This window comes from Bombus vosnesenskii, unplaced genomic scaffold, assembly GCF_011952255.1.
Source record: "Bombus vosnesenskii isolate JDL3184/JDL3185 unplaced genomic scaffold, Bvos_JDL3184-5_v1.1 scf7180000015397, whole genome shotgun sequence".
Classification (NCBI taxonomy): Eukaryota; Metazoa; Arthropoda; class Insecta; order Hymenoptera; family Apidae; genus Bombus; species Bombus vosnesenskii.
In genome coordinates this window covers 1-17,969 of record NW_022883976.1, presented here as the reverse complement: position 1 = coordinate 17,969, position 17,969 = coordinate 1, and the positions used below count along the sequence as shown (strand labels likewise).

At 41.7% G+C, this 17,969-nt stretch overlaps 1 protein-coding gene across 1 annotated transcript; it reads right to left on the bottom strand.

Annotated features, from left to right (window-relative positions):
• Positions 1–13,345: 13,345 nt before the first annotated feature.
• On the bottom strand, positions 13,346–17,371 carry LOC117241200. Its single transcript, XM_033507171.1, has 4 exons — positions 17,149–17,371; positions 16,496–16,738; positions 13,434–15,526; positions 13,346–13,351 (listed from the first exon to the last, which is right to left on the bottom strand). The coding sequence occupies exons 1-4, from the start codon at positions 17,369–17,371 to the stop codon at positions 13,346–13,348; spliced, it is 2,565 nt and encodes an 854-aa protein (XP_033363062.1).
• Positions 17,372–17,969: the final 598 nt, after the last annotated feature.

Below are 17,969 nucleotides of genomic sequence, written 5' to 3'. Positions count from 1 at the left end.
TACTACTTTGTCATTATGCTCGCTTTTAGTATTTGTAGTAGTAGTAGTAGTAGTAGTAGTAGTAGTAGTTCTTTTTTTGATCGATGAAAGGGATGGACGTAACGAGTTAAAACACAAACTAACCGGACGAGAATGGGTGGAGACAGCTGGGGGAAACGCCGCGTCATTTTTCGTTAAATGCTTGCCTAACGAATCTGCTGGCTCGTCCGGCTTTTGACGCCCTTGTTATTCCTACTGTGAGCAAACAATTACCCCCGACTCCTCCATGATAACTGGCCGAAAACGAAAAAAAAAAACGAGGTAGCACGAAGTCGGGAGAGGCAGCATCGAAAAACAGAATGATTAATCGTAGTGGGCTCGCGTACGTGTACTCTCGCCCCTTTTCCAGGCGTACAACTCGAAATTCAACAATTCTGGAAAATGAAAAGCCTCCGGTTACGGGACGTGGAGATATTCTTTCTGGCATTTATACGCTTTCAAGTTATGGCAAAAAAAGGGCTAGTGAAAATTGGCGAATAGTGGTACTAGAGATTCTGTTAGCGGCGAGACGCGATCAATGATGTGATAGGTTTTAAAAAGATACGATACGCGTACTTAAAATTTTCTGGGAGAACTTCTGAGGAATAGAATGTTGATAGATTTAGTAGTGGGTAATCTGATTATTGGTTTGCTCAGATTTTTGTACTAATGTTGAGAATTGTCGATCTTTGAAGCCGAAATAATGTTATAGGAACACTAAATTGATACTGAGGATTAACATTAGAGTAGTAATATATTTATTTTATGGAGGATTTCTTATATATTCATCGATACACACTTGCACGCGTCTCACCACTTTCTTCTATACCCGACTGTTAACCGACTGAACAGTTTACATTGATCTGCTTTCGAGACGCCGCCCACACACATACCTCCCCACACTGATACCCACATACAAGTATCTCTACTACGCACTTAACCCAGTCCAGCACAGAAAATTATACAAATCTCAACACACCTCCTCAATTTTTTGTGCTGCATATTCATTTCCTTTTATAAGTCAATCAAACTATTCTTAAAAGTAATCTAAAATTTTCAAATTTGTTTCTCCCTATAGCCTTCGTTAAAATATTAGCTACATTATTTTCTGAATCTACTTTTATAATGTCAATCTCTTTATTTTCGTAACTTTCGTGCACAAAATGGAAATGAACTTCAATGTACTTAGAATTTTTTGTCAAGCTACCAAATTTTGATATCGCAATCGCTCCAGAATTATCTTCGTAAATTTTTATTGGCGTCTCGATCATTATTTTGAAATCTTTCAACAATTCTCTTACAAATTTAATTTCGCTCACAGCTTCCGATAAAGCTACATACCCGGCGGCTGTTGATGATTTTGTCACGCCACTTTGCTTTCTTGATTTCCAGTAAATTGCGTTTCCGAAAAATCTTATGATAAATCCCGTAGTGAATTTTCTATCTACTTTATCTCCAGCCCAATCAGCGTCAACAAAACAATCAATAACTTCAGCATTCAAATTTCTTTTATAAGTTTTTATAACTTTAATTTCCTAGTTAAATATAAATATTTCAAAATTCTCAATGCATATTTATAGTGGGTCTCGTTGTAACTGTTTTGAAATCGACTTAAATAGTTTACACTATCTCTAACGTTTAATCTTGTTCCAGTACTAATATATAATAAAGCTCCTATGAGATTTCTATATCTTATATCGTCTGAGGCTGATTGTGCGGGTTCTAAACTTAAGTTTTGTTCCATTGATGTAAATTATACTATTGATGTAAAATTTACTATTTTCTATATTATATTGTCTCGCTAATGACTCTATATAACTACTTCGATCTAATTTCATCTAACACTTCTCATTATCGTATTCAATGTTTATTCCTAAGTAAGTCTTTACTTCACCTAAGTCCTTCATCGCAAATTGGTTTGACAATTTGTTTTTAATCTCATGGATTTTTCTTTTGTTTTTTCCACATGTTAATAAGTCGTCTACGAATAGAATTAAATATATAACATCATCGCTCTCATACTTCATATACAGACAATAATCACTCTTACTTCTTTGAAATCCTAATTTTTTCATATACTCGTGGAAACATTCATACCAAGCTCTTGAACTTTCATGCAATCCATATAACGTTTTTGTTAATTTACATACTTTCCCGCTTTTATTGTCGTGACCTATAGGTTGTTTTACAAATACTTCCGATTTTATAGTTTCGTTTAGGAATACTGTTTCTACATCCATTTGCATAATCGTCAAACCATATTGACAACAATAAGATAGTAATAACTTCAACGTTTGCATTTTTGCCACTGGAGAGTATAAATCTTCCAGTACTTCATTTTGTTGGAAGCCTCGAACGACTAATCGTGCTTTCTTACCATTATCAGATTTATTCGTATATACCCATTTCAAGTCTAATACTTTTTTGTCTTTTGGTTTCTCTACTAGTTGCCAGGTCTTATTTTTGATTAAACTATTCATTTCTCGATCCATTGCTTCTTTCCATGAACCGCTGTCATCTCCACTTATAGCTTCTTCATAGGTTTGAGGACTGTCTGCGCTAACTACATTCACATAAATGAAATATGAGCTCGTTTGGCCATATCTTTGAGGTTTCTTTCTTCCCTGTCCTGACCTTCTCAAATTATTTTCTATGTCCTCAAGTTTTCTTTCTGATTTGTTACTTAACTTTCTCTCCGCTTTTATTGCAACCTGCTCGACCTTTTCGTCATTTATTTCATTTTCATGAATTTCGTTTGAATCCGAATGTTCGTCAAAATCCTTTTCTGTTTCATTGTCTGATTCATCTTCTCCTTGAAATCCGTCTAAATTATCATCTTCATCTATAAATTCTACGTGCCTTGCAATTATAATTTTATTATTAACTAGGATCCTATATCCAATGTTTTCATAACCTACAAGTATCCCAGTGTCTGCTATTTTGTCCCATTTCGAATTTATTTTAATTTCAGGTATTCTTACGAAAACTCTACTTCCGTACAATCTTAAATTATTTATATTCGGTTTCCTTTTAAAAAATATTTCAAATGGTGTTTTATTTTCATATGTGTTCGTAATGGTCCTATTTTTTAAGTACGCCGCGGCTCTAACTATTTCCGGCCAATATTTAATATTCAGCTTTGAATCATGTAATAAGCATCTAGCGGAATTCATAATTGTTCTATTGTAGCGCTCAGCTGTTCCATTTAATTCGTGAACATAAGGTGGGCATGGTTCCAGGACAATTTCCATTGCCCTAGTTAGATTGTACATGTTTTTGTTCATATATTCTTTTCCATTATCGCATCTTAATCTCTTTATCTTCTTACCAGTAAGATTTTCCATTTTGTTCGTATAATCAAGGAAACAAATGTAAACTTCATCTTTTGATTTCAAAGTATAAATCAATGCGCACTTACTGTAATCGTCTATAAATGTTAAGAAATATCTAGATCCATCAAACCCGGTATTTTTATGAGGTCCATTTAAATCGGTATGTACTAATTCTAAAATCTCGCGTGCTCTACTACGGTTATTTTGGAACGGTAAATTGTGCATTTTATTTTGGATACGTGTGCCACATTTTAATTGTACTTACTCAAAATTTTCTGGCATTCCCTCAACTAATTTTTTTTTACACATTGTATCTAAATAATTAAAGTTTACATGCCCTAAGATCCTGTGGAATTTTTCCTTATTTGTCATTTTTCCCACATTTTTAGCGTGCGATTCTTGCCTTTCAATGTAACTACTTATTTTATATAAACCATGATCTTTGAATGCGATCATGCCCATGAAAGAGATAGCCCATGTGAGCTATCTTCAATTGCTCAATGACGCATGTAACGTTTTTCGTCTGTAACGTATAGTATCAAAACATTATGAGCTCAGGATATGCGGTTTGTTGAAAATAATTAAAAATATTATGAGATTTAGTGTGTAACAAAAAAAATGAGTACATCCCCCTTTATTTTCTATTACTTCTATTGTACGATTTGCTATCGATTTATGTAGTTTCTGAATATAATTTTGACTCAATGTATCCCATTCGCGTACAATTGCATTTTTTAATTCTTGTACGTGTTGACACTGCTTTCCATTCGCGTATACGCCGTGAACAAGTTCTGCCCAGCAATTTTTAATAACATTAAGGCCCGGGGAGCGTGCTAGCCACGGCAAAACAGATATATATTTGCATTAAAGTATGATTGGACCAATCCTGATGTGTGTACAGGTGCATTATCTTGTTGAAAGATGTAATCAGGTCCAGAAACGCGTTCTGCATGATTATTTATTTGTTCGTTGAATAAATTTATGTACCGGACACTATTCATTCTCCCATCGATGAACTTGATACATGTCTTGCCGAAATAACTGATGCCGGCCCAAACCATCACGCTGCCTCCTCCTATTTGTCTTCGAATTGCCGACATTGTCTCTTTTCTTATGTCATGAAAATAATCCCATCAGGATCATCCAAGTTGATTATTTTTCGTCTGAAAATAGTACTGGTACTTGCTACACGCAAAATTGCTCGCTTATCACGATCGGATAACGATGACGACCGACCAGTGCTTTTCTTTTTGTCATAATCTGCAACATTTTTTAAGAAATCGTGTATTTTACAACTTCTTCTTATTACTTTCGATATTTTTGCTACTAATAATTGTTGCTGTTTTAGTTCAAGAATTTGCTTTTTTCAGACCCGTTTAATTTGTTCCGCATCCCATACATAAAAATTTATATAATATTGTAGCGACACACGAGCTGAGGGACAAATCGAGCCACGTGTGATCTTGCCTCGGAGTATCAACAACGTTAGGACATACTGTAATAATAATAAGTAAACTTCGGGCAAAAACAATGTCGCCGCTTCATGCAACCGTCTAACAAAGGCGAATGGAAATTTACCGGTATCCCCTCGACCAGCATAAATAAACCAACGCGATCGTAAGGTGACCAATTTTCATCAGTCTAAAATAAATTCAAAATTTTATAATTATATATTTATATTAATATATAAAAAATTTAATTAAAATAATATTAAATATTTTTAAAATATTTATAAATTAAATTTATTAACATTATTCTAATCAAATTACTAATCATTAAATTATATCATTTATATTATATATTTATATATATATAAATAAATAAATTTTTACTAAAACATTAAAATTTAAAATATAGAAACTTATAAAATATATTAAAATTTAAAAATTTATAAAATTTATCAAATAAAAAAAATTATTAATAATCTTCAAATAAATTTATATAAATTTTATATGTAATTAAATAAAATAATTGTAATATATATGTTGAGTCAATGTCCGAATCTGGGCCCGAGTCGTCCTCGTGGCGGGGGCTTGGGACAGGTAAGGATTCTTCACTGAAGCTATCCATTTTCTTACACTGAAGTTACTTTTATTGACACACGCAAAAATGTTACAGAGTTGACACAAACTCACAATGATCACACACTCGCGACGCTAGTGACAATGGCCTTAGGTTCGATAACGAATCCGCGGACAACGGGATGGTAGTCGTACGCACTCGCAAAATCTAAGTCGGATTCTTTGTTAATATTCACTGACCGTAAGGCGTTAATCTTTTTGTCGATAAAATCGCAAGAGAGAATGACTTTCCGTCCCGGTGATACCTCAGAGGAAAACTATGATGGGGCGTGTCTAAGGACACGAGTTCATCGGATTCGTCGGGGATATCCTACGTTCGGAAAGTAAGGGAAATTGACGTTGCTGCTAATTGGCCAATCTCCATATCGGTAGTTAGAAAAGGATGCTAGCCGCCCTCGAGGGAAGGTTGCTAGTGGGAGACGTCGTTCGTGGAAAAATAGGTCTCTCCTGTCTTCCTGTAACTAGGACAAAGATTGTTTATCTGTTTAAGGATTTCAGGTACCTAGATATTAGTGTTTATAACGGTCCTCGGGCTAGCCGATCACGTACTGCGGAGACGCGTCGGCATCTGGTAAACATCCTGCCCGGAGAATAGGATCTACGTGCGGCGAGCTACGGGATAGAAACCGTTGGAATGTTTACTGCCACGTGCCGCTACAAATCTTTCTTTTAAGGAGAGCTATAGGGTTACTTAATGCCTTTGTTAGATGGAGAGTTCGTCCCGTTGACCGCGGCCACGTTCGGCGACTAATTGTCGCCTTGAGCCCAAGCTCATTGTCACAAGACTTAAACAAATACAATTGGTTAGAATGACGGCAAATCGTTTAGTTACAACTGTAGATTTTAATTACAATGTTTCTATGGATCTTCCCGAGGTTTCAGAGGGAAGGCACCGGTGTCACCTTATCTCCGACAAGTATAATTTTATAACGTATTACGTTAGATAGAATAACGTAATAACGTATTACGTTATATAGTATAACGTTATACCGATTTACCTTATATAGAATAACGTTATAACGCATGACGTTCCGCAGAATAACGTTATAACGTATTACGTTCTATGGTATAACATTATAGCGTATTGCATTTTATAGAATAACGTTATAACGGATTACGTTATATGGTAGAACGTTATAATGTATTGCATTTTATAGAATAACGTTTAAACGAATTACGACATATGGTATAACGTTATGACATATTCAGTTTGATAGTGTAATGTTATAACGTATTACGTTATATAGTATAACGTTATAAAGTATTACTTTATATAGTATAATTTCATAACGCATGACGTTCCGCAGAATAACGTTATAACGTATTACGTTATATAGAATAAGGTAATAACGTATTATGTTATATAGTATTACGTTATAACGTATTACATTATATGGTATAACGTTATAACGTATTACGTTTTATAGGTTAACGTTATAACGCATTACATTTTATAGTATAAAGTTATATGGTATGACGTTATAACGTATTACGTTTTATAGTACAACGTAATAACACATTACATTATATAGTGTAACGTTGTAACGTATGACGTTACATAGAATAACGTTATAACGTATTACGTTATATAGTATAAAGTTATAACGTATTACATTTTATGGTATAACGTTATAACGCATTACGTTATATGGTACAACATTATAACGTATTGCATTTTATAGAATAACGTTATAACGGATTACGACATATGGTATAACGTTATAACATATTCAGTTTTATAGTGTAATGTTATAACGTGTTACGTTATATAGTATAACGTTATACCGTATTACGTTATATAGTACAACGTTATAATGTATTACGTTAGGCAGTGTAACATTATAACGTACTACGTTATATAGTATAGCGTTATAACGTATCACATTATATAGTGTAACCTTATAACATATGACGTTACGCAGCATAACGTTATAACGTATTACGTTATATAGTTTAAAGTCATTACGTATTAGGTTATATAGTATAACGTAATAACGTATTACATTATATAGTGTAATGTTATAACTTATAACGTTACATAGAGTAACGTTATAACGTATTCCGTTATATAGTATAACGCTATAACGCATTACGTTAGTTAGTATAACGTTATAACGTATTACGTTATATAGAATAACGTAATAACGTATTACGTTATATGGTATAATGTTATAACGTATTGCATTTTATAGAATAACGTTATAACGTATAACATTATATGGCATAACGTTATAACGTTTAACGTCATGTAGAATAACGTTATAACGTATTACGACATATGGTATAACGTTATAACGTGTTACGTTATATAATATAATTTTATAACGTATTGCGTTTTATCGTATAACGTTATAACGTATTACGTTTTATAGAATAACGTTATATCGTATTACGTTAGGTAGTTTGGACGAAAAACTTACATCCGGCGGAAGCGTTGCCGCACCGGAAACGATCTCTCTCACGCTGCTAAAATCGCAATTTGGCACCATTGGATGCTTCGCAGGACCAATTAAAACTGGAGGGACCAAAGGTATATGCGTAATTCTGTATTTTTCTGCGGAACTGATTAACGTTTCTATCTCGAAATTTCGCATTATGTACACAGCTGCACCGCAACTTATTGCCGTATTCATCATTCCGAACGCATAACCGCGAAATAATGGCAAGAAAACTAGTATTCGGTCTCCAGGTCGATTGTCCATTGATCCTGGGGCACTTCGATTAAGAACAAAATGCAATTGAATCGAATATTTATAATTTCAACTAGAATGATAAGAGTTAAGAAGCACAACAATAGAGAAAATATTATATAGTTGATTTGAATAAGGAATGGTTTGTTAATCATATAAAACGAATAATATCTATTTAAATTTGGCATAAATAAAAAATAAATTTCGAAATATATGTGTGGTCTGAGATCAACCGGATACATTGTGTATATTAATTTAATATATTTACCTTGGAGTTTGGATGAAAAGTAACAAATTTCGATGAGACAACATTACTCTAAGGCTATTGAGGGTGCGCGCCAAGGATATGCAGACATCTGGGTGCCATCCTGTCCGTGGTGTGTGGCCTGGTCTCTGATGTGAATTGACGTTACACTCCCGAGGGAGCAGGAGGGTGGGGAGTGGAGAGTGGTAGAGGCGAGGAAGAAGAGACGGAAGAACAAAAATCAGAGGAAGACAGCCGTCGCCGTTGGAGGAGAGACAGCGAGGAAAGGGGCGAACGTGGCACCGCCGACGAGGGTACGCCAGCAGCAATCCCAGACCAGGACGACAGGCGCGGCGAAAGCGAGCGCCGCCGCAACAAGCAGAGGACCGTCGCAGGCACCGAGGCGGTCACGCTCCCTCGCGCACCGCGAACATCCGCGGTGACTCTGACGCTGAACGAGGGAGCAAGGATGTCGTACGCCGACGTCCTCGAGGCAGCCGGAGCGAAGGTCCCGCTCTCGGAGCTCGGCGTGGAGCAGGTGGGGATGAAGAAGGCGATGACGGGCGCCATCATCATCAGAGTCCCTGGAGACAGGGACAGGGAAAAGGCGACGCTGCTGGCGACGCTGCTGGCGACGCGTCTGGCCGAGGCGCTATACCCAACTGCGGCGAGAGTCGCCACGCCTACCTGGATGGCGGAGCTTCGAGAGACCGGGATAGACATCTCGGTCAAGAAGGAGGAGCTGCGGAAAGCACTGGCCTCGGCGGCAGGATGCGGCTGCGCGGAGGTTCAGGTCGGCGAGAACGGCGGCAGAGGTGGCCTAGGGTCTGCCTGGATCAAGTGCCCGGTGGCAGGAGCCCGGAAAGTATCCCAGGCAGGGAAAATAGCCCTGGGCTGGTCAACCGCCAGGATTCGAGCCATCCCGAAGCGGCCCCTGCAGCGCTTCAGGTGCCTGGAGGTGGGGCACGTACGCGCAACATGCGTGTCCAACGAGGATCGAGGGCACCTGTGTTACAGTTGCGGCGGAAGCGGACACCGCGCCAGAGGCTGTCCCGCCTCTGCTCCCAAGTGCTCCCTGTGCGAGTCGCTCGGGACGCCCGCCAATCACAGGATGGGCGGTGCGGAATGCCCCCCCCCCCGAAAGTCAAGAGGAGGAGACCAATCCGCGAGCCAGCAGCTGCGGAAAGGACACCAGGGAGAACCGCCAAAGCAGCAGCGGCAGATGGTCGGGAGGAGGCCATAGAGGTGACCGAGTAGTTCAAGCGCCTCCTCCAATGCAATCTCTGTAGGTCGAGAAGGGCGCAAGATCTGCTCTTCCAGACCATACGGGAGTGGAGTAATGGTGGTAGCGGTATACGACTCCCCCAACATCGACCTGGCTGCGTACAGGGACTTCCTGGAACGGGTCGGCGAGTGCGTCGGAAGATGCCTCCCCCGCAAGGTACTCGTCCTCTGGGACTTCAATGCCCACTCGATGCAATGGGGAAATCCCAGGACCAACTCTCGGGGACGGACGCTTACCGATTGGGCAGCGGGTCGCGGGCTCCTGCTGGCAAACAGGGGCTCGGCGAGCACCTGCGTGGCGTGGAGAGGATTGTATTCGCCGTAGAGTTTATACTAGCGGGTAAGAATTGTTATTGAGTATTACTGGATGTGATGTAGCACTCGCATTGCGCGACAACGTGAGATACAAGAAATACGCGATTTTCTTTAATATCGAGACGCGCACGTGGATAGATTTGACGCCATTATTGTAATGGTAGTGGCAGGACGTACGCGTGGTGCCGAACGATGCGCAGGCGAGGTGGTTTGTCGCGTCGATGTGTGGCGTCGCCACCTTACGGGCAGCACACTAGGGTATGTACGGCCGGCTCGACTTAAGTTCCTATTATGAAGAAATAAAGTCGGGTCGACCAGAGTTCTAGTTATATATCGTTTATTTTATTTATTTTATTTATTTTGCCACTCGAGCCAAACTTCCTTGGTGAATAAATAAGAATAAATGAGTATGAAGGGTGCTGCGTACGTGGAGGCTTTATTTGAGTTACGCGGCGTCGTGTGGGTTGGGGAATGCAGGTATATGCGTTTCTTATATATATTATTTATTTACTTTACTCGTTTATTTATTTAACTATTGGTTGATTATTTATTATTTATTTGTTTTGATATTATTTATTTATTTACTTATTTATTATTAATATTTATTATTAGTTATGTTGGTTTATTTATTATTTAGTTATTATTCATTTATTTATTTATTTAGTTAGCTGATTGTTTATTTATTTATTACTATATTATCTATTTATACATGCGGTGATCTGCGTATGTATCATCAGGCCTCTTATTGAAGCGCAGGCGTTAGCTTGATATATTTAGTTTATTTTAGCGTTATATAAATTTAGCTTGATAGATTTAGTTTATTGTAGCTGTGTAGAAATTTCTAAGATAATATTTAATTATGAGGATATTACTATGTGTTGCTCCTAGATACTTATTTATTTATTTATTCGTTCTATATGTCTTATTTCTATTATACTGGCTCTTTGTTGACGACTTGGCGAGTTCTTTCGGTTATGATTGGATACATTCGAACGATTTTGGCTAGGAGGTGGAACCCCAGGCACCCCCTTGTACAGTAGCAGCGACTGGGGCAAAGGCGAACAGCAAGAGGTTGGCGGTTAGTATTGAAATCCCAAGGATAGTGTCGGACATCAGAATAAGTCACAACGTCACCATATCGGTTGCACCGAGGATTAGGGGGGACGAGGAAGGTGATCCCTTTAAGCCTAGTAGGAAAATTCAGAGGAGTCCCACGATTGGTGGTAGGCCCGATATTGAAGTAGCGGAAGAATTGGTGGTGTACCGAAACTGGATTGAAATTAGCTCAAGACAAGACGGAGGTGATTCTACTTACCGGAAATCGTATCACAAGGTCAAGGACGTCAATATGGGCAAGTACCTGTTGATGACTAAATAGAAGGTTAGGTATCTTGGGGTGCAATAGGACAATAATAGAAAATTCTCATTACATCTAGGAAAGGTGTGTGTCATGGTTGATACCCTAATAGGAGCGATTAGGACATCGTTGCCGAACGTCAATGGGCCCATCGACTCAGTTAGGAAACTATTACGGAGTGCGGGAGTCGGTGGTGCTTTATGCCACACCGATATGTGTCAAAGCCCTAGCAATACGGAAAAACAATAACATTCCGAAGATGTCGATAGTGATCGAATAAAAGATGAAGGGAAGAGTAGCTCTACTGCAGAGAGGATAATTGGACCAGAAAGCTGATTGACGACGCCTGCATTTTTAATAGAGAACGATTAGGAAAGAGACACACCCAAGATGCTGGGATTGTGATGTCGAAGGTGAAGATGCAGAGCATGCGTTGTTCAATTGCCCCAGATGGGACAATGGAAGTACGTTGTTGGATAATTACGTAGGCGAAATACTGGCAACCAATAACGTAATCGACGTGGTCGTCAATAGCGAGGAGAACTGGGCTAGATTCCAAGGGCTTTGCCGAAAGAAAATGATAGCTCAATCAGGTAGACAAGATAAGGAGAGGAACATGGAGAGAAGAAGGAGAGGATTAACTAGAAGAAGATCATAATAAGATGAGAGGTACACTCAGTAAGAAGACCAACCCTGAAGTAATGCCGAGAGGTGGTTCCAGGGTTGGTTCTTGTACCGATAGAGGAGAGAGACAGAGGAGGGGTTTTTTGGTGGGTAGAGGTGCTATCATCTTGCCAAGTCCCGCATAATCCAGGCGCGCGCTAACGTACCTAGTTATGCGTAACTGCATTCTCCTCTCCTCTCAAAACAAAAAAATGTGCAAAATAGGAATGAGTATGGATATGAATTTTTAAATTACTATCTGTCAATAAATATCCACAATTAGTAAATTTAGGTTTAAGATTATGTTTCGATCATTCGCGGAGAGACGCGATCGCGAGATATCACGTCAACGAGAGTTGTAAGTCCTCGTTACGATTGAACAATCGACGCCACGAACTGATCGATTCCCTTATTTCGATTATGATAATAAGGGTGGTTCAATGAAATCTCACAGAATCAACACAACTAAATTAATATTTATTGCACAACTTATTAACTATAAAATATAAATGGGACAACAAAGGAAATGTTACTATGGAATGCGCGATACAAAAGATGTGTAGACAGTTTGGCTTCTCGAAACGTTCTGATTCTTTCTGGAAGGCGACCCCCACTACCTTCGGATCACGCCACCGTCTTTTACGCCAGATCAAATAACGGCCACGAATCGACGTTTCTGGAGGTCGCTCTGCTTAATGAACCATGCGCTTGCCACTACAATGTTTATTTTGCCGGGCAGCCGCGACGATCCGTCTGTGACATTATAGTGCCGCGACCGACAGTGAAGAATATGATCTATGGCAAGCCGCATGGCGTAACATCCTCCCCCCGTTGAGAGGGTACCGATCAAATTAGCGAGATGTGGTTGAAGTTCCCATCTTAGTTCGTCTCGGTGGCTAGTTGTTCGGGTTTCTCGAGATCGGGTTGAATTGGCAGTGGGACAAGCCTTTTGACGGCCCGATCCAAAACGCTCTTTGCCGTCTGAACTGTAGCTGTCCGGATGACACCATCGGCGCCTGGATGAACCTTGATAACTCGGCCCAGAGGCCAATGCATGGAGGGAACGTTGTCCTCTCTGAGGATGACGATTGTGCCTTTTTGGATACCGTGTCCACCCTTGCTCCACTTATTGCGGTTGGTTAACTCGTTCAAATACTCCTTATGCCAGCGGTTCCAAAAATGCTGTTTAAGCTGTTGGATATGCTGCCATCTGGAGAGTCGGTTCGATGGAATGTCTCTGAAATCTCGATCACGTAAGCACATTAGTGAATCGCCAATGAGAAAATGTCCGGGAGTGAGGACTAGGAGATCGTTTGGATCGGTGGAGATAGGAGTTAGCGGGCGGGAATTGAGGACTGCTTCTATTTCTATGATAAGAGTATTCAATTGTTCAGAGGTGAGTAACTCGTTGCCGGCTACACGCCTGAGGTGGCGTTTAAATGACTTCACCGCTGCTTCCCATAGCCCACCGAAATGCGGCGAATGAGGGGGAATGAAGCGCCATTCGATTTGTTTGTCGGCTAAAAATGCGGTTACTTTTTCCTTGTGATCGTCCGATTGTAATAAGTCGTGAAGCTCTCGTAATTCGTTGCTTGCTCCTCTGAAGTTGGTGCCGTTATCAGAATGGATGGTGGAGCAATAGCCTCGTCGAGCGATAAATCTGCGAAGAGCGGCGATGAAGGCTTCGCTAGTGAGATCGTCAACGAGCTCGATGTGTACCGCTTTAATTGCTAGGCATACGAAAATGGCTACGTATACTTTTATCTGACGACGGTTACGATCTCGTTTTTCCTTGATGTGGAACGGCCCGCAGTAATCGACGCCGACGTTTGTAAATGGGCGAGATTCCGTTACTCGCGCCTCCGGCAGATTACCCATCACGTATTCTACCGGCGGTGGTTGAGCGCGGCAGCAGCGGACGCAGCCTTTGATCGCCCGCCATACTTGACTTCGACCGTCAACGGGCCAGTATCTTTGTCTTACTGCGTATAACGTAGCCTGCGTTCCCGAATGCATGTGGATCTTGTGCTCGTGGTCTATGATGCGTGTTGTAACGGATGACTTAGGTAATACTATGGGATGTTTCTGGGCGAAGGTCATCGACGAATGATTGAGTCGACCCCCGACTCGCAATATTCCTTCCTTGTCTATGAACGGATTGAGTCGCGTGAGCTTACCCTTTATCGCCGCGTTCCGATCTTTTTGGAGTGTGCGAATTTCCTCGGAGAAATGGATGTTTTGCAACAATTTTATCAATTTATTGTGCGTTGTGCGTAATTCGGTAACGGTTAGGGGTGCCGCTCGGTTCCTTTTCTGTTTCCAACGGAGGCAACGAGCTATGATTCGTATCAACTTGGGCCAGGATGAATACCTTTGCAGCAAACAGTAATCGGGGGGGTTTGTGGACAGACAAATCGCCCCCTTCTGCTCCGGTACTTCAATTTGCGGTGTTAGCGCCCATGTCGGCCAATAGCCTTCCGACTGGTAGAGCCATGCAGGACCGTGCTGCCAGATGGTTGGGCGCAGAAACTCTTCGGGTGTTTGGCCGCGTGATATTAAGTCCGCGGGATTGTCGTCGGTAGGAACGTGGCGCCAATCGCGGATGCTGGTTTTTGTTTGAATTTCGGAGACTCTGTTAGCGACGAATGTTTTAAGGGTGTGAGGTGATGTATTGAGCCAATGGAGGACGATAGTGGAATCGGTCCAATAGATAGTTCGAGTAATTTTGTGTGATAGGGCTTGTTGTATTGTCGACATCAGGGACGTAAGAAGGAGTGCTCCGCTCAGCTCGAGCCGAGGAATGGTCTGGCACTTGAGTGGGGCGACTTTCGATTTTGCGGTTAAAAGTTGGGTCCAAACACGGCCGTTGGTGTTAAGGGTTCGAAGATAAATACAGGCTCCGTAAGCCTTTTCGCTGGCATCGCAGAAACCATGCAGTTCAATTTCCATTGCGGACTCGATTATTGCCTTGCGTGGGAACCTGACGTTGTTTAATAAGGGTAATTGGGCATAGTACCTTTCCCACTCTGTATGTAACTCGATCGGAAGTGATTCATCCCAATCGATTTTCGACGACCATATTCGTTGAAGTAGCATCTTGGCCCGAACAATCACCGGTGCGAGCAGACCGAGCGGATCGTAAATTTTTGCAATCTCCGAGCTGATGATTCGTTTCGTGACTCGAGACGGCGTGGGTTTGACTTCGACCGAGTAAAGAATGGAGTCGTCGGATGAATTCCATAACACTCCCAGCGTCTTCAAGGTTTGCGAGTCGCCCAAAAAATGTTGGTGATTTGTTTCTTCTAAGGAGAGTCCGTGTAATAAGTCATTATCGTTTGACGCCCATTTTCGTATGTTTAAGCCGGCCAGTTGAAGTAAATTGGTGAGTTCTGTTCTGAGCGTGAGGGCTTCGTCCTTCGTTTCAGCTCCGGTGAGAGCGTCGTCGACGTAGAAATCCCGCTGCAGTACCTGTGCTGCACGTGGAAATCGATGTCCTTCGTCCTCTGCCAGTTGCTTGAGGCACCGAATAGCTAGATACGGGGCTGCGGATAAACCGAACGTTACAGTGTTAAGCTCATATGTTTCTGTTTCTCCACTCGCGCTGCGCCATAATATCCTTTGATATTTCCGATCCTCTGGTCGTACGAGGAATTGCCGATACATTTTCTCGATGTCGCCGGTGAGTACGTATTGATGAGCGCGGAATCTAATTAATATATAAAATAAATCTTCCTGTAACTTGGGTCCTGTGTGAAGTGTATCGTTTAAGGAGGTTCCGGTAGTGCTTGGTGCCGATCCGTCGAAAACTACACGGAGCTTGGTGGTTTGACTCGATGCTTTGGTCACGCCATGATGGGGTAAATAGTATCCGTTGTCGTCGGAGTGGTTGTCATTGACCTTCGTCATGTGTCCCAACGCCAGGTATTCCTGTATTACCGTTCGATATTCTGATTCGAAGCGTTTGTCGCGCTGGAATCGGCGATTGAGTGAGGCGAGTCGTTTACTCGCCAGCGTTTTAGAGGATCCGAGTGACTGAAGCTGATCGTTGAAAGGTAGAGCGACGATGTATCGTCCTTCGCTGGTGCGTCGGGTGTGGGCTTGGAAGTGTTCTTCGCATCGTCGATCTGCCTCTGAGATATGTTTAATTGAGGGTCCTTCATCGATTTCCCAAAACCGTGCGAGGTCTGCTTGTAAAGTCGTCGTGGATGTGTGAAATATGTTTGTAGCGGTTTGGGAAGTTGGACTCCCCCCGATTACCCATCCGAATCGCGTCTTTTGCAAACGCAGTCCAGGCTCGTCTGGCTGCGTGAGGTTGACTTGTCCCACACACATCGACGCGAGTGTTGAACCTGAGCTTAATAGTACATCTATCGGAGCTGGTAAATGAAATCGTGGATCGGCCAATTTGAGATTTTTTGGTATCTCAAGTGTCGAACGATCGATGGGTTCGCTGGGAATTAAGGTTGATATGATTGGAATGATAAGGAACGTTAATGTCCGCGTGTATGTACCGTCAGTGGAAGTGATCGTGGCCGTGATGTGTCGCTTAGAGGTCGTTGTCAAGGTATCTAGAGCTCCGATCGGGACCGAACATTTGTTTTGCCTTATCCTTAACGATTTTGCTAATTCCTCGGTAATGAAGTTCATACTGGATCCGGTGTCGAGCAACGCTCGACAACGGATTGGTTGCTGTTTATCATTCAAAATATTAATCTGCGCTGTGATGACTAGATCATTGGACAGTAATTCGGATGCTATTGGTTTGATATGTTCGGTCATGAACGGAGTCGTCGATCGTCGGCGTCATTGGTTGTGTGTTCGTTTGTCACTGGGCGGTGGACTTGCAGACGCGGCTGTTCGTGGTGTTTCCGATCTGTGGTCTGTTGTGTGCCTTTTGCGACGAGTGGGTGATACGTAGGGTGGCGAAGAAGGTGTTGTGGATCGGCTATTTGATGGGGAAGATTTCGGGCTGGACGTGCTGGAACGAGACCCTGAATGGCGTTTGTCCTATGCAGCATTGTATGATGTCGTTCTCCGCATACGCGACATGATCCTGCGAAACAATGCTTCGTTGTGTGCCCTTTCCCGAGGCAGTTGAGGCATAGTGATGCCCTTTTGACCTCCCGAATGCGTTCGCGAAGGGATTTGGTTTTGAAGGTGTCACATCTCCAAATGGGGTGTGGTCCTTGACAGGTGGGGCATGTTGGAGTAACCTGTGTCGCCGTAAGTGCATGCCCTCGTGATGCGCGTTGACGGACAGGAGTAGTTTGTTCCGGTGATTCTCTTGTTTGTCTGACTGTGGTGATCGGTCTGGAGCTTCGTGCTAATCTCTCTAGGAAGTTTAGTAAATGAATGTACGGAGGCACCTCGTTATTGGGCAGCGTCATTTCCCATTGCTTTTGGATACTTAGTGGTATTTTCGAGAGGATGAGGCTGTTTCTCCTTGCAGGGCGGACTGCAGGTAATGGAATTTCTGTATGTCAGTGAGACTAGGATTTTTATCGATTATGGAGGAAAAGGTATCATAAAACGTGTTCCATTTTTCTAAGCTTCCGTCAAAGGTAGGGAGCCGAAGATCTGGTAATTTAATGGATATCGGATTTAAACTTGCGGATGATGCACAGGTTGGAGGGTTTATGGATGTCGACGGCGAAGCTGTTTGCGCGTTCCTCAGAAGATTTTGTAGCCTTGTGTCTACCGCGACGTACTGATCCCTTATTTCGAAGCCGCGCGCTTGTTCCTCCTCGTCCAATACTTCTAATTCGAGTTAAATCGCTTCGAATTGACTCGCAACTTCGGTCAGTTGTTTCTCGTAATTCTTTAATAAGGAATTTTGCTGACTCTCAGATTGCTCGTACTCGTCCAGTCGATTCGATAAATATGTGAATCGGCCGCTACAATAGCCTCGTCTCCGACACAGAGAGATGAGTTGGTCTTCGCTCGTCATCGTTGCCGAGGATAGGAGATGGTTGAAATAAGGAACGA